The sequence below is a fragment of the Nipponia nippon genome, unplaced genomic scaffold (genome assembly GCF_047370975.1).
Source record: "Nipponia nippon isolate SJK-2023a ecotype South Korea unplaced genomic scaffold, ASM4737097v1 scaffold_29, whole genome shotgun sequence".
Classification (NCBI taxonomy): Eukaryota; Metazoa; Chordata; class Aves; order Pelecaniformes; family Threskiornithidae; genus Nipponia; species Nipponia nippon.
The window spans coordinates 387144-411015 of NW_028262346.1; the positions used below are offsets into that span (position 1 = coordinate 387144).

General features: G+C 44.8%; 1 protein-coding gene across 1 annotated transcript; it reads right to left on the bottom strand.

The window, feature by feature from the left end:
- Positions 1–823: 823 nt before the first annotated feature.
- On the bottom strand, positions 824–23298 carry TPGS2 (tubulin polyglutamylase complex subunit 2). Its single transcript, XM_087763657.1, has 7 exons — positions 22964–23298; positions 17972–18051; positions 8954–9041; positions 7781–7912; positions 6021–6134; positions 4351–4511; positions 824–2343 (listed from the first exon to the last, which is right to left on the bottom strand). The coding sequence occupies exons 1-7, from the start codon at positions 23034–23036 to the stop codon at positions 2116–2118; spliced, it is 876 nt and encodes a 291-aa protein (XP_087619783.1). The 5' UTR covers positions 23037–23298; the 3' UTR covers positions 824–2115.
- Between the last annotated feature and the right edge of the window lie 574 nt (positions 23299–23872).

Consider the following 23872-nt stretch of genomic DNA (forward strand, 5'->3'; position numbering starts at 1 on the left):
AGTGGGCCTGCAACAGCCTTACAAGTTTGAGGTACCACCGGATTAAAAGTAAAACAGTATCAGAAGCTGCCTGTTTCCAGGGCGGTGACAACAGTCTTAATTTTTCCAGAAAGTGCTTAAGCACGTATGGTATGTATGTCAAGCATGTGACGGCAGTCCCAGGGCTGGGTACCATGAACACACAACACAGGGATCTCCAAGAGTAGAAAGTGACAGAACATCACTACCGCACAGAATTCCAGAAAATGGCGTTTACTGGCTTTAATGATCATTCACATCTCACTATTAAAATGATTACTAATGTATTACTGTGGCATGGCGTGGGGTGGTAGGTACTGACATCCCTGCTTCCTCATTAGAGCTGACCTTCTATTAGGAGAGCAGCTACAGCAAATCTTCAACCGGCACAAGACGCACATGGCTTAAGAGGGCTGAAGAGCATTAGAGGAATTTCTCTCATTTGGGGGTGGCAGAGGGCAGCTGCCGGGCAATGCAGCAACTGCACTTGTGGGTGGGTCCTGGGCAGTGCTGGAAGCCAGCACAGCATGCCAGAGCTGGGGCTGATGGCTGCAGAGATTTTGAACAGTGAGTGCAGGACACAAGTGGAACAGCTGTCACAGAGCTGAATCTTTTGGTCTATTTGAACTAAACTAGGAACTTCAGAGTAGCACAAGATGGGATTAGCTAAAAGATGCTGTAACCCATCCCTTCTCAGTGATTTTCCACTGCATTAAAAAAAAACCCAAACAGTCCAGCCTCCTCCCTGCTCTTACCATACCTTGTGCATGTGCTCCCAAAAGCATCTTCAAATACCCAATCACTCTGGAGGAAAATATTAAAATCTTTATTAAAATACTATTAAGCAAGCACTTACAGGGTGGCTTTGTCTTTCTGAATGCCATACAAATACTTGTGAAAGCCTCACAACACCCCTGTGAGGTAGGTTTGCCTTATGTAATTATGTGACTGTTTTTCATAAATAAAAGATGATGCTGTTTAAATAATCAATGCTTATTTGAAGATGGTGACTTTGATTTCCCTGCTTAAGCACAAAATGTGTTGGTTGCTACCATGTGTTTCCAGCATATCTAAGAAGACAGAACAGCATAGAAAAGTAATGGAAACAATCAGATAAAACTGAAAACCAGCAGTGAATGGGTTAAAGCGCAGTTCTAACCTGAAAACTTACAGTATAGAAAACAGCTTCAGGGGCTTCTAAGGCTGTAGGATCTCAGTGGCCCCTGGTCAGATCCTGCCCAACTGAAAAGTGACAAAGGCTGTTTGAATGGTCAGCTTTGCAAATGAATGTGTGACAAACCAAGGGGTCCTCCTGGCTTATACGACTCTTACTCTTAACACTACTTACCCGCTTTGGCTCAGCAGTTCCCACAAGAGGAGAAAGCAGAGGCAATGAGGGATGTTGCAGCTTCTGGCTGCCTTCAGGCTTATCGGGAAGGACATCACACCTACGTCACTACCTGACAAGATAGAGCACAAAGGCCAAAAAGTGGTCTGGGCTGTAGAGCAAGTGACAAGGCCAATGCAGAGACATGGAAGCCCCAGGTCCCTTTGTATCATGAACCTCAGACCAAAAGTTGGAAGGAGCACAGGGAAGTGCGGAGTTTGATTCTCTCTGAAGCAGAAGATATTTCTTTGTTCAGTGGGTTCCAGCCTGCTCCCATAGCATGCAAGGTCAGGACAGGTTTCTTTCAAAGGAGATGGCAGAAATATCTTCGTACGCTGTATTTCAGCATGGCTCTATTAAAGTAACGGTGACTTACATTTGCTTTCATTTCACTGCTGTAGTTACACAGGAACAAAAGCTTCCCTACAGAGCAGTGACATCAAGGGCTTCTTCATGCCCTCTGAAAAGTACATGCTGCAAGTAGCAGAAGGGAACAAAATCAACGTCTCAAGTTTTTTTCTCAGAATCTCCAGGAACTACATCCCTCCCATGTCAAAGTACATCGTGGTTATATTTCATGCAAATACTGCGAAGTATTTTCCATGGGCACATCTATCCATGCACAAGAACTTAGTCTGAACCCCTGAGGCTCTGCATCAGAGAACATCAAAGCTTATTGCAAATGCTGTCCAGGGGCAGATCTGGGGGTCTCACTTCCTTGAAGAATTCCCAGCTAGTGAGGATGTCTTGGAGGACGTCAGGCTTGTGTGACTCTTTTGGGAGCCCGCTGCCTGGGAGGGTTGTTTCTTTTTGATCACTGGAGTTTTGTTCTTGCTTTTGAATACCTTGTTGGGGTCCAGCTTGTTCACAAAGGAATCAGCTTCTTCAGAGAGGAGAGCTGTGTTGATGGTTATGGGTTTATACATGTTAAACCATTGCTGAAAGGCAGGATGGTGGGGAAGGAAGAGGTTAAAATCAAACTGCAATTAGACATTCCCACCCTGCTCCCCCTCACCCCTGAGATCTGATTTTAATCATATACCACTTATCAGTTTGCAGTTTACAGGACTGTGCAGAGTGCCTTATGATAAGGACACCCAAGGTACAGCTACAACTACAGTCCTGGAACTGCCCCACATTCCAGACAGGGAAGAGGAGAACCAGACACAAACCTAACACTACCTTTCCTGCAGTGTCACTCCTATCAGGAGCAACTCCTGATTTAAACCACAGGAGGAAAAGCAAAGGGAGGGGATGAAACTAAACCACATTTATTTACATTTGGAGAAGCAGAAAAGATTAAAAAAACCTTGGAATTTAAAAGTGCTTATAAATTGGAACCAAACTAGTTGAACTTCTCAAAATATAGCCCCCCCCCTTCTTCACATGTACAACAATGCAGGTTTTTTAACTCTTTACACAAAGGATTTTGTGTTTGTTTCTCTTTGGCCTCATTTTACACCTAGAAGTGACTACGATGATTTTTTTTTTGGTTCCCGGATGCCACCACAATGTTATGCCCTGCAATTATTATCTCTTAGTGTTTTTCCTATCAGTTTTCCATTGACAAAGTCAGGAAATAAAAGTGTAGGGGTTATGGTATTACAAATCCCACAGAAACCATCAGCAAAGTGTTGAACAAGATAAACAAAAGATCAATATAGAAATGTAGATGGCAATCTATTCATGTACTGCTTAATGGAAAACAGCTTTAATATACCACCCTTGAAGACCTTTCAAATGATAATGGTTAACACACTAGAAGGATTTTAACTAACAGAGGCTGCAAATGATTAGGGAATACATGAATGATTTCACTAAGGTTTGTGAATATACTGAACATAATAAAATATTCTAGCAGGAAAGTTACAGAAAGGCAGAGCACAAGTATATGCTAGAGTATCATGTACACAGCCTTGACTGATAAAGTACAGCACAGTATAACAGGGAAGACACCAGAAATACAAAGAGCCAAATTCTACAGCCATTGATAGATGGGAAGTTGGCAGTGATTTTAGTGAGTAGTTCTGATGTATGCCCAGGGCTGAGGCAGGACCAAGGAATGTCATGCTGGTAAGACAGCTGTCATGTCTGGGTGAAGTGCAGGACACTCACTGAGACCCGCCAGGCCTTGCCAACATGCACAGGCATTGCACAGGCTTATGTGCTATGTTCGGTAGTATGGTCAGATCCATTCCCCAACCTCTCACAAGGTGGAAGCAGGGTTAGGGCTGAAGGTCCAGTCAGGCACAGAGGAATGGCAAGAGCCTCTAATAGCAGAGTTAGGGCAGAGCAGAATAGCAATTTTAATAATAATAAGGGGCTGGAATGGTCACGAGGCTGTACCTGGAGCTCTCCGAACTACTTCTAGGACTGCTGGCATTTAAATTGCCCCTTTTTGGGTATTATTTTTATCGAGGCATCCCTTCATGACTGAGGAGGATGCAAAGGAATTAATATTCTTGGTAAAGCTCAAGCTTATAGTCTTCCTCTGGGCTTCTGTCTAATGTGTAGCTGGATTTTCCTCTCCACACAGAGAGCAGTAGGCTCTTGTTCAGTGCTATGCCGAGAAAACTGATCTTGACAAATCTTACATAGCTGTGGGGATGAACGGCTTTACATGTCCTCACTTGCCAGCAGTCAAGGAAGTGGAGGTTGGCTTCAGAGTCAAGAAAGCGAAGAAATAATTGGGGTTCCACCACCTGCTGTTAGAAGTCAAAGGCAGAGCCCAACTTGGGTGAGAAAAGCAGGGTTAGCACAATGTTAGTGAATTCACTAACACAAACAAATGACTGTTAACACGCTATAGGGGAAAGACTCATGGCCCCTTCCATGCTCACTAGGGAGACCCATTTGAGCCTACAGACTGCTTGTCAAAGGTGGGAGGACGTTTTTCCAGTCTGTACTTCTGCGAAATACTGATGAGATGGATCCCGCTGTCCTACCTTGGCCTGGGGACTGACCCCATAGCTGGTGAAGGCGTACTGCCACTGTGGGAGGCCCAGGTGGGTAATGAGCAGGCGGTAGTAGGCTGTGAAGGTTTTGGTGAGGAAATGCCAATATAGAGCTCTGTCCAGGAACCATATCTCTGTGTCTCGGGAGACAACTAGAACAAAACAAACACAAATTATACTATTGCTTTGCAGCGATAAGATCAACCCGTGGCCATTGTCAGGTGGGAGACACAACATACTTATCAGAAAGGCTGCAGCTTCGAAAACACAGCATCCCCAACTAACAGAGATGATTACCCAGAGGCAATGTGGTTGAACAGTTAGAGGATGGGGACTGAAAAGGACTTGGTTCTGCTCCCAGCTTTACTAAAAATACTCATGCAATAGCCATTATATTCATTTTCCCCACTGTAAAATGGATGCAGCGCTATTCCTTCCCAACCTGGGACTGATGTTCTACAAGAACATGCTTGGACATCAGCAACTTTGTAGTGTAAGTTCAAAGTACAATTATGGCAAACATTTATATAACCCCACAAAGTAAAAAGCAACTAACTCAATTGTCAGTCATCTGGATTACTGAATAGAGTCCAGAGTCTGGAAGTCATGGGAGTGTGTGCTGCCAACAAAAACACATTTTGCAAAATCTTTCCACAGTGATCAAATATTTCTCTGCTGGTGACATCCTTTGAAGCATAAAAAGAAATGATTTTACTTGGGAAATTGAGACACTGAACGTTGTTAATTAAACACATTGCCTGTCCCCTGTGCTGACATCAACACCTATAAACAAAGCTCCCCCCCTTGCCCAGCTTATCCACTGCATGGGCTGAAATCGCTACGACTGGAAGGCAAGAGGAGAGGTAAGACGTTTCTGCCTTGGGCGTTGTAGTCACACCCAATGAAAGACGAAAGATAACAACCAAAAGGTTTTCTTAACAAGTGTATCACAATTGCACACTCCCACACGGCCAACATACAGGTATACACATACACCTAGTGACCTGTGCACTATGTCAGATGACAACTACTGTACAAGTGACGCCGGTATTTCAGTAATCCCTGACTGAGAGCAGCTTTCTGTGTATCTGTCGTTAGGAACAGCTCAGCTCACATCTTTCACTCTCCTGTTCAACCCTTCCTTCCAAATTTTGACCTAGTTAGCGCCTGGAAGCTCTGCATCCATGCACAAGGTGGAAGAACCAGTCTAAGTCTGTCTCAATCAGCTAAGGACCTCTTCTACCATCTACCCTTTGCTTCAAAGCAGCATTACACCCTTTCTCATCAAAATGTAAGGGAATTGTTCTGAGACATGCAAGTAACCAGAGGTATGTCAGTGGCTGAGCTCTAGCCTTCTGCATTATTTCAACATGATTGCCTGTAGGTCATACGTGAATGCTTTCTTGTTTCAGTATGCAAGTATGCTGTGCATGCAGAAATCATGTTATAACTCAGATTCAGACATTAAAAGGAGGGAAAATGTTAGCTCCACTTAAGTCTCTATAAGGTTTAGCTCCTGACTTCAGTGGAGACAGGATGTCCCAGTAAATGTTCATCTACAAAATGCAAAGAAGATCAGAAATGTAAGATGATTCTACGCATGTGGCCTCCAGATACAATCCACAACAAGAGATGGCTAACTTTGCTCTTTTCAGTCTTACCTGGTTTAGCGTGCTTGTAAACAAGACAAACTTTCCCATTCCCATTGCATGGGTCTAATTCAAAGATAAGACTACGAGAATCAAAGTGTGGCTTCTCTGGTTTGTCTCCATTACCTGAAAACAGAAAAAGGTCTTCATGAGACACGTTTGAAAAACCGACTGTGATTCAGCTGCGAAGAGTCAATCTATTTGATACTTATTAATAAATCAGCTGATTAAGAACTAAATCAAACTATTATATTTATACTTCTTGGAAAGGATTAAGTTTCCTGTGTTTAAAAAAGAAAAGTGAGAAAAATTTTAATCTCTGTTAGGAAAACAAACCACAGAGTCAAAATCTGATGGCTGAAAAAAACCATCAAGCTGCCCTCTAGTCCTTCCCTGGCATAAAGCAGAATCAACTTTACAGATGTCACTCCTGAAAGGTGTTTGTCTAATCTTTTCTTAAAGTCCTCCAGTGTTGGAGATGCCACAATCTCCGGGCAGTCAACCCAAATCCATTGTTATCACTTAGAAGTTTTCCTCATGTGGATCCTGAATCTTCGTGGCTGCAACTGAAGCCCATTATGTCTGTTCTACCCACCATCTCTTTTTTGTCCTACTTTCTTTTTTTCTAAGGAGGACAGGAAGAACAGTTTATTCTTTTTTGCTTGACAGAAGACTTCGATGAACTTGGAGACATGTACATTTCTTCATATATTCCAATGTGACATCAGTGTCCTTCTCAACAGCCACTCATACCCAACTTCTGACCCACAACCACCATATAGTCTTTCTACAGGACCATTTTGGGATTGTGTAGCTGCAAGTTCCTGCAGAATATAATTTTGAATTCTAATGCTGCTGAGGAAGAAGCGGGACATAAGAGCTGTACTCTTCAGAAGAGCTTTCCATGCAAGTCAGGATGAGAACGTTGGTGCGGATGTAACTTTTTCTCAGTGTACCTTATAAGTGCATCAGTGGAGGTCTAACTGGCTAAATGGAAGTAGAATTTGGCCCATTTCATTACAATGGCTACAAGATCGGGACTGCAGCCAAGCTGGAAGGTGCAAAAAGAAACTTTCAGCCATATTTAGAAGCTACAAGAGCTATAGATATTCAGAGATAAGACTGAAATCAAAGAGCAATTTTTTAAGGAGTCAGCATGACACCTGGCTCTTATCTTCTTACTTCTTCCAGTCTTGTTAGACTGTAAGAGCTCTGAGAAAGAGTCGGCTTTTTTTCTTCTTTTTCTCTTCAAACTGCAGGATGCCCAGCATTTTTAGGCAGTCTGGAAACACACATTTTCCAGTGCCACCTCACGCTTACATGTATTTACCAGAGTTATTTTTCCAGTTCCAAAGAGCATATCCAGCTGTCTGTTCACTACCAAGACAAGAACTGTTATCTTTTGTTCATGTAACACCATAAGCACACAAGACTTTAGAAGCTGAATCACTGGAGGAAGCCTGAGTTAAAAATTTAAATAGAGAAAAGGCAGAACAGGAGGGCTACCAGGCTGTTAAAAGAGTATGCAAATAATACTAGTGACTGGCAGCATTAACAATCCCCATGAGATTCACAGCATGTAACTCCACCTCTTAAGGCTGTAGGGGACTAACACAACATATAGTAGATCTGGCCCAGGAGACAAAGAAAATCCCATTTACTGGGAGTGACCTTTTCTGTTGTTATATCCATGTGCTATATCCTAACATTACCCTAACAGAGCAAAAGGGATGAGACAGAGCACATTTTCTAGCCTGTTAACAGGATCTTACCTTCCTCATCTGTGTCATCTTCCAGGTCAGCGAGAGTTGGTGCATTAGGCAGAGTGTACATAGAGGAACCCCCAAGCCGACACAGTTTTGAGACACTATTAATCACCATGGAGCCCAGGGGCATTGGGGTATCTGCAATAAGACTGATCATTAATCACATCCAGTGTCATGAAAGCACAGGAGGTATTTCTTTTCCTCCACACATCAACTCAACCTTTTCTAAAACAGAAGAGATGGGTATAGCCAGCAGGCCTGGACACTCAACCAAGTCAGGCTCCACAGGGACAAAACCTAGGCTTTTTCAAACACAATTTCAACTTAGAGGTGATGCAACACCATCTCAGAGCTGTGCATGGGTGGGGTGGTTTCTGGTAGGAAGGTCAGCATGGCTGTAGCTAGCCATGATTTTTAATAGCCAGTTTCACAGGACTGGGCTAACAGCTGCAGCACAGGCTTAGCCAGCAGTGTAATGGCCTCAAGCTGCACCAGGGGAGGTTTAGGTTGGATATTAGGAAAAACTTCTTCACGGAGAGAGTGGTTAGGCATTGGAACAGACTGCCCAGGCAAGTGGTGCAATCACAGTCCCTGGAAGTGTTCAAAAAATGTGTGGATGTGGTGCTTACGGACACGGTTTAGAGGTGGACCAGGCAGTTAGGTTAACAGTTGGACTCTATGATCTCAGAGGTCTTTTCCAACCTTTATGATTCTATGATTCTATGTCATGAAGACTTGTTTGGTTTCTAGCAAGTGCTCAGTGTACACATCTCTTCTGTGGAAGTCCAGAACATGCAAGCAATAGGCTTTGCCCTGTTGCATCAGGAAGGGATCTCTGATGTGAAGTCATTTTTTTTTCCTCACCAGGACATCTTTAAAATAGTCTACGATCCCATGCAGAACTACACTCACTTATTAATTCAGAGGTCAGTTTTCTGTAGTCACTGATCAAGCTGCCTAGCAGAAACAAACTACTTCATTTTTTTGCAAGTTAAGGAATGGTGCTAATTTTTCATTCAAAATGACTTGGCGCATGTGGTTTTGCTCAGACTAATGCAGGACGCTGACAGATGAGTATTGACTGTACAGAAAGTAAGTTTGAAATTAGAGAGATTCTGCAAAGGAAAAACTGGCTGCAATGAAATGAGAGTATCGGTGGAGAGGAATACATGGGCTCACCATCGGTCTTCACACTCCAGGTCATTTGGAAGCCATCGGTCATCAGATAGAAGTTCTTTAAATCCTCTGGCAATACGCAGGAGTTTTTCTACAAATCACAATCAAAGCGTTATGGGAAAATGCAGAACATGCCTCAAACCCAAAGAACAACTGAATATTGGTACAGAAATATTTGCCACCAAATGTTTTGTTCAACTCCAAGATGACTCAAATCAGTTCAATTATCTCATCCTAAAACCTTTAGAGAAAACTGCATATTTCTTGGATCTGTGCTACTGTATTAACAAAGATAACTTGCAAAAATTTCACAATGAGCAGCCAGTCATCACAAGATTATTACAGGATTGCTCCCCAACTGAGATGACATATCATCCTTTAACACTAACAGCTACTCCAAGATCACATATATAAGAACAATTGGCTTTTTCATACATATGGCTTACAAGAGTAGAGTTTTGCTTTAAGTGAAATCAGACTAAACCTACCTGTTCCACTAAAGCATGTATAATATTAGCAGAAGGACTCTCCTTCTGAGGGATTTCAGTTCCAAGTAGGTGAGAGAAACATGGACTCAATAGTTGCACATAGTCAGGCAGCTTTGATGTTTCACTTAGCAAACAGTATGTGTGCAAATACACACAGAGTCAGTCTCACAAACCTGCTGGTCTGGCTTCACCTCACCAAACTGCAGCGCTTGGCTGGGGCTCCTAAGCCTGCTTCCTTCTGAGCCAACAGTGAAAGAAGCAACTCCAGTGAGCTGCTGAGAGTGCTTCTAAGAACCAGGACCCTTCTCCTATACCTGTCTATCTTGGTTGTGGAAGGAGCCTTTCTTAACTTAGATTCTTCAGCTGAACAACAAATATGAGGAAGGCAGGATAAAGGCTTAATGCTCAGAACAACAGGAAGCCCAAAGAGCTATAGGCAATTGCAAGCACTGCTCCTGGTGACAGATGCAGCTGCAGACCAGCGACCCTCCGTTCCTGTTGATGTGTCAAGAACATAAAAAGAAACAGTACAGAAGACTGTCAATTTTAAGAAGACAAGCAACACGCATGACTAAAAGAGCTATCTGGTTTTTTGTTTGTAATTGTTTTGGAGAAAAAACAGATAGAGAAAGATTGGAGTGAGTCTGCATTTAAAGTATCGTCAAACTCAAAACTTCAAAAGAAACAGACCCCAAAACTCAGGATAGTTTCCGATGATGCAGGTTCCACAATCTCTGCATTGACTTGTCAAAGGGCTGCACCACCCGCCTGGTGGAAAAGTTTTTCTAATTGCAGCCTGAACCTCCAAGTTGCAACTTGTGGTCATTCTCCCTTTTCAGTCCCATGTGCTTTTAAATCTGCTCAGGAACAATGGCACAAATGAGCCCCCTGAGGGTCAAGCTTTGTCATTAAACCAGGAGGATAGACAACTTCTTTAAAATGTTAATCTGAGACCTGTTTATAATCACAGGACTCTGGGAGCCTCGTTTTACAGGGAAAAAGGACAAATAATGTGAGATTTGCAACACAGCATGTCTGATAATTCAACTACTTTTGTGACAGGATTTTCAGTGTTTTCTGAAAAAGGTGTATTTCTTTCATGCAGCAAGTTTCAAAGACATGCTGTTGGACATGGCCTGCTCTTTGTGCAGTGAGGTTGACACTCAAAGCAAGAAAAGACAGAATTATTAACTTTCAGAACATTTATAGGTCAGTAGTGCTGTCCCTCATATACGCTTACCCTGTCACTGATCAAGATGTTATTCAGGTAGGTATTCACAGCTTGGCCTCAGAGGCCTGGGTGGGTTTTGGAGTAGTTACAGAATTGCTTTGGAGAAAGCAAAGGAGTCAGATATTAATCTGACAGTCAGTTGGGCGGGAGTGTTGATCTGCTGGAGGGTAGGAAGGCCCTACAGAGGGACCTGGACAGGCTGGATCGTTGGGCCGGGGCCAAATGTATGAGATTCAACAAGGCTCAGTGCTGGGTCCTGCACTTGGGTCACAACAACCCCATGCAATGCTACAGGCTGGGGGAGGAGTGGCTGCAGAGCTGCCTGGTGGAAAAAGACTTGGGGGTATTGGTTGACAGCAGCCTGAACATGAGCCAGCAGTGTGCCCAGGTGGCCAAGAGGGCCAATGGCTTCCTGGCTTGTATCAGGAATAGTGTGGCCAGCAGGGCCAGGGAGGTGATGGTGCCCCTGTACTCAGCACTGGTGAGGCCGCACCTCGAGTCCTGTGTTCAGTTTTGGGCCCTCACTCCAAGAAGGACATCGAGGTGCTGGAGCGTGTCCAGAGGAGGGCAACGAAGTTGGTGAAGGGTCTGGACCACAAGTCTGGTGAGGAGCGGCTGAGGGAGCTGGGGTTGTTTAGTCTGGAGAAGAGGAGGCTGAGGGGAGACCTTATTGCTCTCTACAACTGCCTGACAGGAGGCTGTAGCGAGGTGGGGGTCGGTCTCTTCTCCCAAGTAACAAGTGACAGGACGAGAGGAAACAGCCTCAAGCTGTGCTGGGGGAGGTTTAGTTTGGATATTAGGAAAAACGTCTTCACTGAAAGGGTGGTCAAGCACTGGAACAGGCTGCCCAGGGAAGTGGTTGAGTCTTCATACCTGGAGGTATTTAAAAGATGGGTGGACGTGGTGCTTGAAGACAGAGTTTAGTGGTAGACTGGGCAGTGATAGGTTAACGGTTGGACTCGATGATCTTAAGGGTCTTTTCCAACCTTAACGATTCTATGATTCTAATAGCTTTCCAATATTGTGCTTCTGCTGGGACTACCTCCTTACAGCTACTAGAAAACGCAACATTCAAAGTCTCAATAAATAAAGGAAGAATATTCTGGTAACCAGTAGCTAAGGAAGAGAAACATGCACATGTAGTTCATGTAGCTCTGCTTCACTTGGGGCACGAATTTGTAACATCTCAAGAGATGCTGATCAGATTCTTCCCCATGTCTGCAACTTGTGCATATCCAGTTATCTGCCCTGATGTTGCCTCAATGCATCTATCCAGCAGGAGCTACCTGCCAGCTGTGCACCCAGCTGCAACACTGGCCTGTGGTCATCAGTTTAGTTTTCAAAAAATAGAAAATTGCATTCTGTTAGGGGGAGCTAAAGGTCCCAGAGCTCAGCACCACAGCAGGCCAAGCAAAATGAAGGCGGTCATTTTGCCTGTTCCTGTAATTGGTCATCAGTCACTGGCATGAGCAATGGAAGGCGCTGGCCTCCTCCTGTCCACGTCCCCCTCTCCCCTAGGACAAGGGCAGCCCTTCTGCCTGTTAAAGCCTTATTCGCAGTCACTTTCTTTGAGCTGTTACAGTCCCTGTCCCCTAAGCTGTGGTGTATACACTGTGCAGGACCCTCTAACCCACCCACAATCTTCACTCCTCCATTTTAACTTACTTTCTAAGCATATCCCTTTATGCCGACAGATTGCTGCTGCTGAGTCAGATATTAATGGCTTTGCAGCTTGCAATAGGGCAGGTCACTTTACTTGCCCCATCAGCAGCCTGGTCACTAGCACAGTGCTTTCATAACCCAGGTAAGGAAAATCTTCGCAGGTATTAAAACAGAGAATCTGATACTGTAGAAACTTTGTTTTGAGAAGAATTTATCGTTCTTTGATAAGAGCCTGCTGATGGCTGAGGCCCTGGTCATAAGTTTCAGGGGATTACTAAACCACATGGACATATCTGAAGTTCTTCAAATGCCTTTAACAAACACACCTTCTTCTGTGGGTTCTTCTTGGTCCTAAATATTTATAATTTCATGCTGCACTTTCACCACTTCTGATTTCAAGCTGTAGCTGTATGCACAGTGACTAGGTTTAAAACTACGAAGAAAGAAAATACAACAGACCTGCTACAACGCCTCAGAAAAGTATAAATGTTTACACAGCACTTTCAGTCCATTTCAACCCCCCCAATTTTAACTAATCTATCCCAGCAGTAAAAATACACATGGAAACAGCTCTCTTGACTTCAGTGGGTGTTATCCTCTAAGCAGGAGAACCAGATCCATTGGGATGACAAAATCTAGGATATTAAAACTTCCACTGTAGTATCCAGTCAAATACTAGCACAAACAGGACACAGCCCAATTTAACAAACATAGCTGACTAAGACAAGGAAAAAAATCACATCTGGATAGGCCTTCTGCTCTGAATCCTCCTTTTCTGGATGGAAAGATCAACATGTGCATGTTGCTCCAAATGGCTGCCCTCCCCACTTTATTTTAGGATTCTCCTAACCATGTCCCTTTGCATGACTTTCCAAATGATGGTGCAAAATACACGGGTGGAAAATGCTGTACCAGAGCAAATCTGGGGTCTATAGGAAAAGGCCTCTATATAGAAAGCTTCACTGGTATCCATCTCTCCCATCTGACGGAAAGGATTGACTAATCTGTCATATTATGCTTAGCCACATGATCCTATGACTTCAAAACAGTGGCCTTCTAACAGCAGAGTCAGAGAAACAAGCCACTACTACATATTAAAAACGGCTTCTCAAGCTCTGTACTCCCCCTGTTCAACTGGAAGTTACCAGGGTTGTGATCTCCAGCCCCATAAAATACAATATTCCTAATAACGTGCCAGAAGTGGCTTAACCACAGCCCTGGCAAGCAGCTGTTTTTACTCCAGTCATCTGGTTACACTCATCAGCTCATAAAACAAAATGTCCCAAGTGCCTAATATGATGCGTGAGGTCTGTTTCTTTTGTTTATTGTCCATAATATCCCCAAATGGTTTCCCAAGAAAGCACAGTCCTTGAGGAAAGAGAATATTAGAACCAGGGTAGTCTTGCTGCCAAGACCTGATCAGCACTGGATCCAGAGCTAAAACACTGACATATGGTAATTCAGTTAAAGCACTGTTGTAACAATGCTTCCCAAGCAAACATACTAAAGAAATGGACAGCAATCAAAGTATATTGCTTTAGAGAGACTTCTTCAAAAAACTGAATGAGTTTTATCCAACTTCTGGGGAGAGAAGGAAGGGATTTGTGTCACTTCTCAGGGCTTCCACATAGCAGAGCACATCAGCCGACACCTTTCTCTCTCCCTAATGTCATGCTGTTTCATGACTGGTCTGCCCTAGCTGCCAGTGAATGCAGAAGACGTTAATTTATGTAACATACTGAGACATTCTTGTTGCAGCTTTTATAAATTTGATCTGGGGGGGGGAGCTCCCAGGAGATCACCTTGCTTGGATTTCCTGCCCTGACAGGCACAGGGCTGGGGTAGACTTGTGCCCTGCGGCAGAGGACAGGATTTGGCAATTCTCTTGAGGATGGTGTTGTATGGCCAATTTTTTAATCAGCATATTTTAAGGCCCCACAGGAGGGGAACACTGTCAGAAACACTATCCACCTCCCAGAAGTCCTCCAGCCTCTCCCCTGTTATGCAGCTGGAAGAAATATACCTTTCCTCACGCACTAGTTCTGCTGGATCCACTGGTCACCCCATGGTCAGGGCCACAAGGCAGGTTCAAGACGGGCAGATTCTGTGCTCCGGGGGATCAAGGATGGCAGGCTCGCCTAATGCTGAGGGAGGACATTACAAGGAGGACGGCAAGAAGGACCCCTGTGGATGCACATGCCTGCATGCATACTTTTGAGTCAAAAAAAAATATCGTAGAAGCAACAAAGAAGATTTCTAGAGTAGCCAGAAACCACCACTACAATTGCCACTGAGATTTAGATGCAGAGAGAGTTTCTAAATTGTCTGGCAGCCTAAGATAGTCCACAACAGGAAAGCACCAGACTGCTTGAGGGCTTTTTTACGGTTTTATCACAGAAAAAATAAATCTTTGCAGACAAAGTGCATAAGGAGAAACAACAAATTTCCTGTGTAGAGTTGTAGAATATTAATGCTCCAGCAATGTCATGGGCAGGGATCACTTACAGCCAGCCAGGGGCAGTTCAGAGACTGCTAACAAGCCAATTACAGGAACAGGCAAAATGACCGCCGTCATTTTGCTTGGCCTGTTGTGGTGCTGAGCTCTGGGACCTTTAGCTCCCCCTAACAGAATGCAATTTTCTATTTTTTGAAAACTAAAACAATGATGTGAGTGATGTATTTCTCTTCTGGTTGAGGCAAAAAGAAAATGTGGTTCAGACATTGTCCCTGCAGATACCAGAGTGCCTCCTAGCAATATTTTAGTATAACACCTACTTTTAAAACTGCACGGGGAGCAGAGCAGGGCAGTTGCCAGCCTAATTTAGGAGTGGAAACAGTTCATAGGATGATATACAGTTATTAGATCTGGTGTTCCAGTGACCTGGTAACTCTGTCTCTACTCCTCCTTCTATTGCTAGTCTCACTTTCTTGGGGAAAAGATAACATCTTGGTAGGTCTAAATATTGGGAAAGGTGAAAAAATTATCTATTTTTATTAAAATATTTTGAACCATTTGAAAGTTTTGGGGAAGCAATTCTACCCATGTAAACACCTGACAATCATATACCTTAAATATTTTTGCGAGCGTGCTGATTTCCAATAATATTCAGGACTGATTTCATGTTTGATTTCCTGAAGTGTAAGACTTAACAGCTCTTCGTGCCTCTGCAGAAAGCCTTGGAAAAAATCTCTTTTGCTCTCCTACTGTCTTACTGCACTGCCTCCTGTCACGAAGCTCACCTTCCCCTGCAAAGCCTCATGGCAGCTAATGGACATTTAACAGGCTGATCTAAGATTTTAAAACTTCCATCGTAGTATCCAGATAAATACTAGCACAAGCCAGACACAGCACAAGGTAACAAACCCTGCTGACGGAGAAAAAAAAAAGGCATATTGCCAGCATTATTTGAATATAGTTTTAATCATTCATAATTAAAAAGGTTGATTTTCTTTTAAGAGTTTCTGAATACCATAGATTCTCTCAGCAGAAACACCTTTCTACTGCAAAACTGAAATAGGACTGGAAAAATTGCTTCTAGAAAAAAAAGTGAACAACATGTCTTAAGAACAGAGCTTTTATTTGGTGAGTCTCAATGAAGAGAGAGGTTTTTTTGGGAAAAAGAATGTAATTTTGGGAATAGTTTGACCAGTTTTCCCCACATCACACAAAAAGCCCTGCAAATACTTTCATAGGAAAAGATGTAGAGGAAAGTTAAAAACACAGAGTGTGACAAGATCTTGTTAAAATCTCAACTATGGAGAAATGATTACGTGCATAAGTATTGCCACCTAGTGGCTACGAAAAAAAAAACAGTGATAAAAGTGAACATTAGGTACACAAAAACTTGTATTCAAATTCAAGCAGGATGAGTTTGAGGAAAAGTGAGGTGCAAGTTCATCCTGGAAAGGCGTGAAGTGCTGAGTGCTTTGCACTTAATCATCACCGCAGGGCATACTGCAGTTGCGTGGACTGTTTTAGATATCAGACTTCATCCCCAAAGCTCAAGAAAAAAACAGAAAAAGAAAATAGTTATCTTTTAATTCGAGATGGGATATTTCAGGTTTTGTCAATGCAACTGGAACCAAAAGCAAAGAAACAGATAGCGAAGTCCTTCACCACCAGCAGTCCGGCTCAACTGTATCTACTTAATTTTCACCATTTACTTTCACAGTTAACTTAGTCCATCACTGGGGTGGGGGAAGGAAGCTGAAGTTTTGTTTTGACATCTTTGGAGCGAAGTGCTTTGGCTACAGCATTTCAAAGCTTGGCTTTACAAGAATAGCCCAATGTTGAAACAAACCCAATTTAGTTCGGAGGAGTAGGAGCACCTGAAAATGAGAGCAATATGGTGTTCAGAAGAAGCAGTCCTCTCCACTCAACAGAATGAGTGAATGTCACCCTGCTGCTCCTGGACCTGAGCTGGCTCACAGTCAGGGTGCCTCAGACTTTCCAGCCCAGTTAATCTGACACCTGAACAACAGCTACAGGAAATCACAATCAGTTCACACAAACCTGAAAAACCGGACATTTCTGCCTGACCACAGTTGCTGGCTACTGTACAAGTTTCAGTAAACAACACAGGTTTACAGCACATACATTCTGCCCTGGATTTATAAATTCTTGATAAATATCACTAATTGGGACAGGGTGTTACCAAAACTAGTGCAAGATTTTTCCCTACTGTTTAGGAAAAACTGTAAATGGCAAGGTGTCTTCAAAAGGGAAGTTATTTTATGTAGTGGTAACAAACGCAGTCTCTGGGAGCATGTGCAGTAGGGCATAGCCAGCATTGGAGCAGAGGGAGGACGATTCACTCAACTCTATCCTCTGCCATGCCCCTTTCCAAAGCGCAGTCAGCTTCTACTGTCCCTTCCCTAGATATGAGTGATACCTAGAAAGCAGTTATTCCCCCATGGTCATGGGGTTGATAAACACATGTATATTCAAAAAGGGGACCAAAAATGCCGTCTCTGCCTACCAGAGTCACACAACAGTATTCAGGAGCCCTCTGGTCACACACTCTGATGCAGCAAGGTCAGTGGAGTCAAGGTAGCACGTCTCCTTCATAGTCTGCTAGAACAGGCAATGGGGCATGCCTTGGCCAAAAGACTAGGTCAGTTAGCCAAACAGGAGGTAGAAGGAGAGGCTACGAGAAATGGAAATGAAAAGCTGAGACTGAAAAGAGAAATAGATAACTGGAACGAACTGTGTGGCTCAGTGGTACTTTCCAGCTTGAGGCCTTTACCTTTAATGGCCATGAATAATAAAGAGCTTCTTCATTTTGTTTGAAAGGGAGCTGGAAAATGGTTTCAGACCTGAGTCAGAACAATATTTCTTCTCCACCGAGTTACCACTGTTGCTGCCTACTACAGTTATGTGATTTCTTGGAGTTGTCCTTCTGAATATACTCACAGTGATGATGTTTCTCTAACAGATCAGGTGCATGTGATAGTCTAAAAGACATAGTAATACCCGAATAAAAAAAAAAAAAAAAAATCTGTTTACGTTCCATTGTGCATCAAACTTGGTAACGAGCTGTCTCACAAACAAACAGAAGGTAACCATTGCATTTGACATTCTCCACGGGCTGCTGCACATTCAAACTGACCTCATTGCAGTATTAACATGAAAATACTCACTTGCTCCCATGAAATGATTGTGTGGCGTTCAGCTGGCTCCTTTTCCACAAACGTCACCTCAGCAACTCCTGGAGAAGTCTCTAAAAGGAAAAGAGGAACATGTTTGCAGCTGGCACGGGTGACAGCAAGCACTGAGAGCCAGACAATTTTGCAAGTTAACCTGACTGACAGCTGGGGATAAGGCATTAATGACTGCAAGCATTGTGCTGGTGACTAGGCAGTTGCTTTCTTTTTTGTGTGTAACTGTACTCAGCATGTCTTGGCATGAAAATACCTAAGTGCTGCACATGATGCCATCCTTTGATGGTTTTTACAGACATATATATACATATACACACACACACACACACACATTTTGTATTCCAAGTACAATCTTTTGCAGAGGATTCATGGAAAAATCAACCATGGGGTCCTGGGCAAACTCTGAAAGCGAGATGTATCTTTCTTTGTAAGCGTGCCTGTCCTGGTTTCAGCTGGGATAGAGTCAATTTTCTTCTTAGTATCTGGTATAGTGCTATGTTTTGGATTTAGGGTGAGAATAATGTTGATAACACACTGATGTTTTAGTTGTTGCTAAATAGTGCTTACACCAGTCATGGTCTTTTCAGCTTCCCATGCTCTGCCAGGTGCACAAGAAGCTGGGAGGGGGCACAGCCAGGACAGCTGACCCAGACTGGCCAAGGGGCTGTTCCATACCATATGGCGTCATGCTCAGTATATGAAGCTGGGGGAAGAAGAAAGAAGGGGTTCGTTGTGATGGCGTTTGTCTTCCCAAGTAACCGTTACGTGCGATGGAGCCCTGCTTTCCTGGAGATGGCTGAACACCTCCCTGTTGACGGGAAGTAGTGAATGAATTCCTTGTTTTGCTTTGCTTGTGCGCGTGGCTTTTGCTTTACCTATTAAACTGTCTTTATCTCAACCCATGAGTTTTCTCACTTTTATTCTTCTGATTCTCTCCCCCATCCCATTGGGGGGGAGCGAGTGAGCGGCTGTGTGGTGCTTAGTTGCTGGCTGGGGTTAAACCACGACAGTGACCTGTGGTTTCAGTTGGGTAGGATATTCTCAGCTTGATGCCAGACGTGCAGTGTTGCTGTGAATTGCTAACAACCGTATTCCACAAAGTTGGGCACACTTCAGCGCTGGTTTCGATGGGTTTGAACAGACGCAGAATGTGACCCTGCTGACGGGACCTGCATGAGCAAACATCAGTCCTCTGGAATCCCAGCTGGACACCTGCAAATTTGTAACAAGCACTGAACCTATCATTTATGAAAACATCAGATATCTGAGTATTTTATGGGAAGGAATGCTATATAAACGCAAGATACTAATCTACATGGTGCTATCCTTGCAGGTGTGTGATGGCAGAACAGTCTCCCTTGCACTTACTATTTTATAATGTTTTACTTCATCTACAGCCAACTGAAACAGTTCCCACTGACTTCATTCACTTTGGATCAGGTCCAGAAAGACTACTAACTTATTGTGGGAATTGCAAGCCCAGCACACAGGGCTGTGGAGTAGAAGTGATCATTATGCAGGGCTTTCAAGACCGGCTCTGCTGTGAAAGTATTGGCACCCAAAGCAGTCACACATTATAATTGCTTTCTGGTAAAACATACACAGTGCACTAGACGGGAAAGGCAGGCACCAGAGAGCTTTGGTTTGGTTTTTATCTCCAGTGCTGGGCTTTTAATTCTAGCAAAGGTGTTGCCCTTGTCTGTTCTGCTGGTGGAAGAGCAGCACTCAGTTTCAGGAAGTCTAAACCTCACTTTAATTGGAAGTATCGATTGTTACATTGTCAGATAACTTAAAAAACAAAACGTAGCACCAGAAAACCAAACTCCAAGTTAAAGACAGAAAAAAATAAAAAACCAAAATCATAGTAAATCACCTAGGTAATCTTTCTGGCCAATGCGGGGCCCCAACACACAGACGACTCTTATGTTTCGCCAAGTCTCACTTCAGATAGGTGGGTGCAAGGGAGGGGGATCTGTCTCTTTTTCAAATATAAGCTGTCCATATGTATTCTGCTTCTAAAGAAATGTGTGGAATCAATGATCTAACCGGTCTTTTCCATCTAAGCTATGCAGGCCTTATGACAAGTTAAGAGATTATAATAACAGAGTAATTGTTATTTCTGTGATCAAAGAAAACAGCAGGGATGTTTAATTCATCATGCACAACGGCTCAGCTGGGATGACGGAAGATTAAATATCATATCAGTCAAAGAAGATGTCTAGGAACGAGAGAACTGCAACTTCTAAAAAGCTCTGAACCAAATCCAAGATCAAAAGAAAGAGAAATTGCATCTTAAAAATATCCTGTGGGTAAACTGAACATTACATTTAACACATGTGTGTAGGAATGGACAGGAGCTCCATTACACATTAATGAGGAAAAGAAGAAGTCTGCCATGGGTTGCTTTTTCTTCCAGATGGAAGAAATAAAGAAGCCGCCTAGGTTACACAAAAGATATAGTACAAAGCTTCACTAGTTCAGGAGACTCCTCCGTATTAACTATCCTGAATCAAAATCACGGTAAACTCTGTCCTCTTTCATCTGGAAGCTTCCAAAAATGCTTTGCAGTATTCATCAGAAAGAGTCAATGTAATGGTCTGACACAAAGCTGAAGCAGGAAATCACAGCATTATCAGTCCTTACAGTAACGCTAATACTGCCTGTAAGTTGATAAACTCTCAGCATCTTTTTAAAACGTCTGAATAGTTACACTCTTACCTAATAAAGACTGTAAATAGTGAAGTATGGTCCTGCTCTGGGCAGTCCAGAACAGCTAACACATTCCATTCAGATTTAGTTGTGAGCAATCGACCTTTCCGGAATTTGCTATTAGTCATAGAACCTCAGCAAAACGGATCATACTGGCAATGGGAAAGATGCCTCTCTTTTTTCCTCAGATTATAACCTCCATAATGCTTGTGAGAAATCTCCCACCTTGTAAGGATTTCCACAGAGACTACAAGTTAAAAAAAAATCAAAACAACCTCCTCCTCCCCGCAACTTCACATATAGAATGTTTAAAGGAGGGTTTTTGAAATGGTGCCATGAACATTTGTTCACAGAAGTATTGGAAAATTGGGCCTCAAGCTCCCGTATACTGTATGTGCAAAATTTTCTTGCTTAAAAGGAGTATGTTGAGTTTCATTACATAATCATTTCTATCTCCTGAAAAAAATACTTCACAAACTGAACTGAAAGAAGATTTAAAATAAGATAGTTTCAAGTGCTGCAAACTACCGAGCAAGGCACCTTTCTGAATGAGATACCCTTTGTTATTTGAAAGAAACAAACACTGAACAGATTGGTAATGTTTCCCAATTAGTTCAGCAACTCTAATTAATATGGTGGCACAATTTACATGCTTTGGACCACTTCACTGGGAAAAAACGCGCAAAATTCCTAGAAGGAATGGAGAAACAGAGAAAAGAATCAGAGTAAAACATCACGGCAATGGACTGGGGTGCACATCGCTATATCGCACAATACAAGTCGTTAGAGGTACAGACAGAAAAACAAAAAAAAACCAAACACAAACCAGGAAACACTTTCCATGTGCAAGGAATGCTACAGGACTTTCAGAGCCAAACCTACATTGCCATGTCTTGCTGGTGTAAATAACATACTTACCCAAAACAGTATACATGGCAACATTAATTTTGGACAGTTAACATCATGCAGATCTTGTACATCTGAGCCTTAGTGGTGAAAACGTGGGTAGGGCTAGCAATTTTTTAAAAAGAGCTACTTCAAAGAAGCATTAGCCACGATGGCTGATCATCAGTAGTTTCACCTTTTTAATGCTCTCACAGAGCAGAATGATAACGTTATCCTGACCTCACAACTGGAAAACCAAAAGGACAAACCAAAACCCCCCAAGAAGTCCAATAAGTCGTCAGTAAGAGAACGCTGAACAGAGATTGAGGATGAAATCCTGTCCTCACTGAAGCCCACAACAAGAATTTTGCCCTGACCTTTAAATCTCATCTGTCCGAGCAACTATCTAAAAACATGCGCAATTAGCGATACACTTAGGTTACCAGATGAAGTTCACTGTCCTTCAATACAGTGGCTGGGTGAGGTAATTACAGCGGTCACTTTTGGCTTTAAAATTCATAGGAAGAAGTTCTGGAACTGCAATTTGTAGTACTGTCATACACATTGCTTGGGATAGACGTGCTGCTTTGCAGTCATACCAATATGACAGTTCTGTGCCCCAAGCTGCTGACAGATGAAAGGTCTGATGCTAAAATCCTTTACACATGCAAAGACTTTCACCAATTCTTGTGATTCTACTGCGATGAGTAAAGTTTTGTCTGAAAAGCCTTACTGTTATATGCTGAAAGCCTTACACTCCTGCTGAACTTCAAAGGGAACTGCAGGGGTGCAAGAAGGCTCAAGACCTGAGCAAAACACAGAGCTGGCAACCAGGGCATGTTGTGGAAAAAGTCCCAGGGTATGGGAGCAAGCTGCTGTGTGACTATTTATGGGGAGCTGATCCTGAGCAGGTTCACAGTCTTCTGCCGGAACACTGCACCATGCTGAACTCCTTCCATCGGACGTGCTACCTGCAGAACCTATGTTACAACAGAGGCTACAGATTATGCACGATTTTGAATAAAACACCACGTTGTGTTTCTTTGATTTTTTTTGAAACTGTATGGCTCTGCTCAGTCGGGAGATTCAGGATTTCTGCCGCTGATGCAACCAGCAGCACCGTGGCTCCCAACGCTGCAGGCGCCCGGGCCTGGTACCCGGGCTCGCCCCGCAGATCCCGGCTGCAGGGCCGGCACGGGCAGCCGGGCCCGGCCCCACCGCTGCTGCAGGCGTCTCGGGGCGGGGACCCGAGGCAGGGCCGAGGCCTGGCAGGGCCGCCCCGGGGCCCTCGCCCTGAGCGCCGCGGGAGGGGCCCCTTCCCGCCCCCGGGAGGTTTCCCTGACAAGCGAGCGGCCACCCCAGGCCCGAGGGGCTCACCCAGTATCCGTGTGACCCCCAGCGTCAGCTTGTCCAGGTAGGGCTTGATGCTGGCGGAGGGCTTCTCCTCCATCCTCCGCAGGCCCCTGCCCGGCTCCCCTCGCCGCCAACGCCCCGGTGCGCAGGAGAGGCCGATGGGGCGTGCGCGGGGAGGGGGGCATAGCCCCGTTTGTCCTTCCTCCCGCCCTGTAGCCGCGGCCGCGCCGCGAGGCGCGCTGGGAGTCGTAGTTGTCCCGGCCGACGCCTCGGTCGGCCTATGGCGGGCGGGAAGCCTCAGGCGGCCTGACGGGAGCGGTAGTTCCGCGGGAGCGCGGGCCCCTCCTCAGCCCGCGCTCGGAGGACTACGACTCCCAGCATGCCCCTCTCCCCCGCCTGCCGGCAGCGCCCGGCGGCCCCCCCCCCGACAGTGGCAAGGCGAAGCCGGCGCGGGCAGCCAATGGGCGGCGAGCGCTGGGGGGGCGGCGGGGGGCACTCTGGGAGTGGCGGTTGTTTCAAGATGGCGGAGGTGGCCGCCGGGCCCGGCGGAGGTGTTTACTGGAGTCGGGACAGTATCCTTCCCTAGGGCCGGGGCAGCTCGGGGGGCCCGCGGCGGGGCCTCCGCCCCGGGGCCGTGCCCTGGCGGGGGGACCGAGGCGGCCGGCCTCTCGGCGGGGGCGCCGTGGCCCGGGGGGCGGCGTGGAGGGGAGCGGGGCGGGAGGGTGCTGGCGGGGGGCGGCCTGTCAGGGCAGGCGACGGGGGCGTCTGCGTTGGGGTTTTGGTGTAGAGAAGGCTGGAGCCGATGCGGGGCTGTGGGACGGGGACGCGGGGGGGCGGGGGGGGGGTTGTGGCCGTGGCAGAGGGGTTCTGGGGGCTCCGCTGGCGAGTGTGGGGGAGCTCGGCCTGGGGAGAGAGGTTGGGGCCTGTGCCGGT

Bases quoted from the DNA above. Each gene is read 5' to 3' on its own strand.
- TPGS2 (XM_087763657.1), bottom strand. From the start codon at position 23,036: ATGGAGGAGAAGCCCTCCGCCAGCATCAAGCCCTACCTGGACAAGCTG. The intron at 9,042-17,971 runs GTGAGTATTTTC...TGTGATTTGTAG, and splicing joins CAATCATTTCATGGGAGCAA to AAAAACTCCTGCGTATTGCC. The intron at 6,135-7,780 runs GTAAGATCCTGT...TTCTGTTTTCAG, and splicing joins AGATGACACAGATGAGGAAG to GTAATGGAGACAAACCAGAG.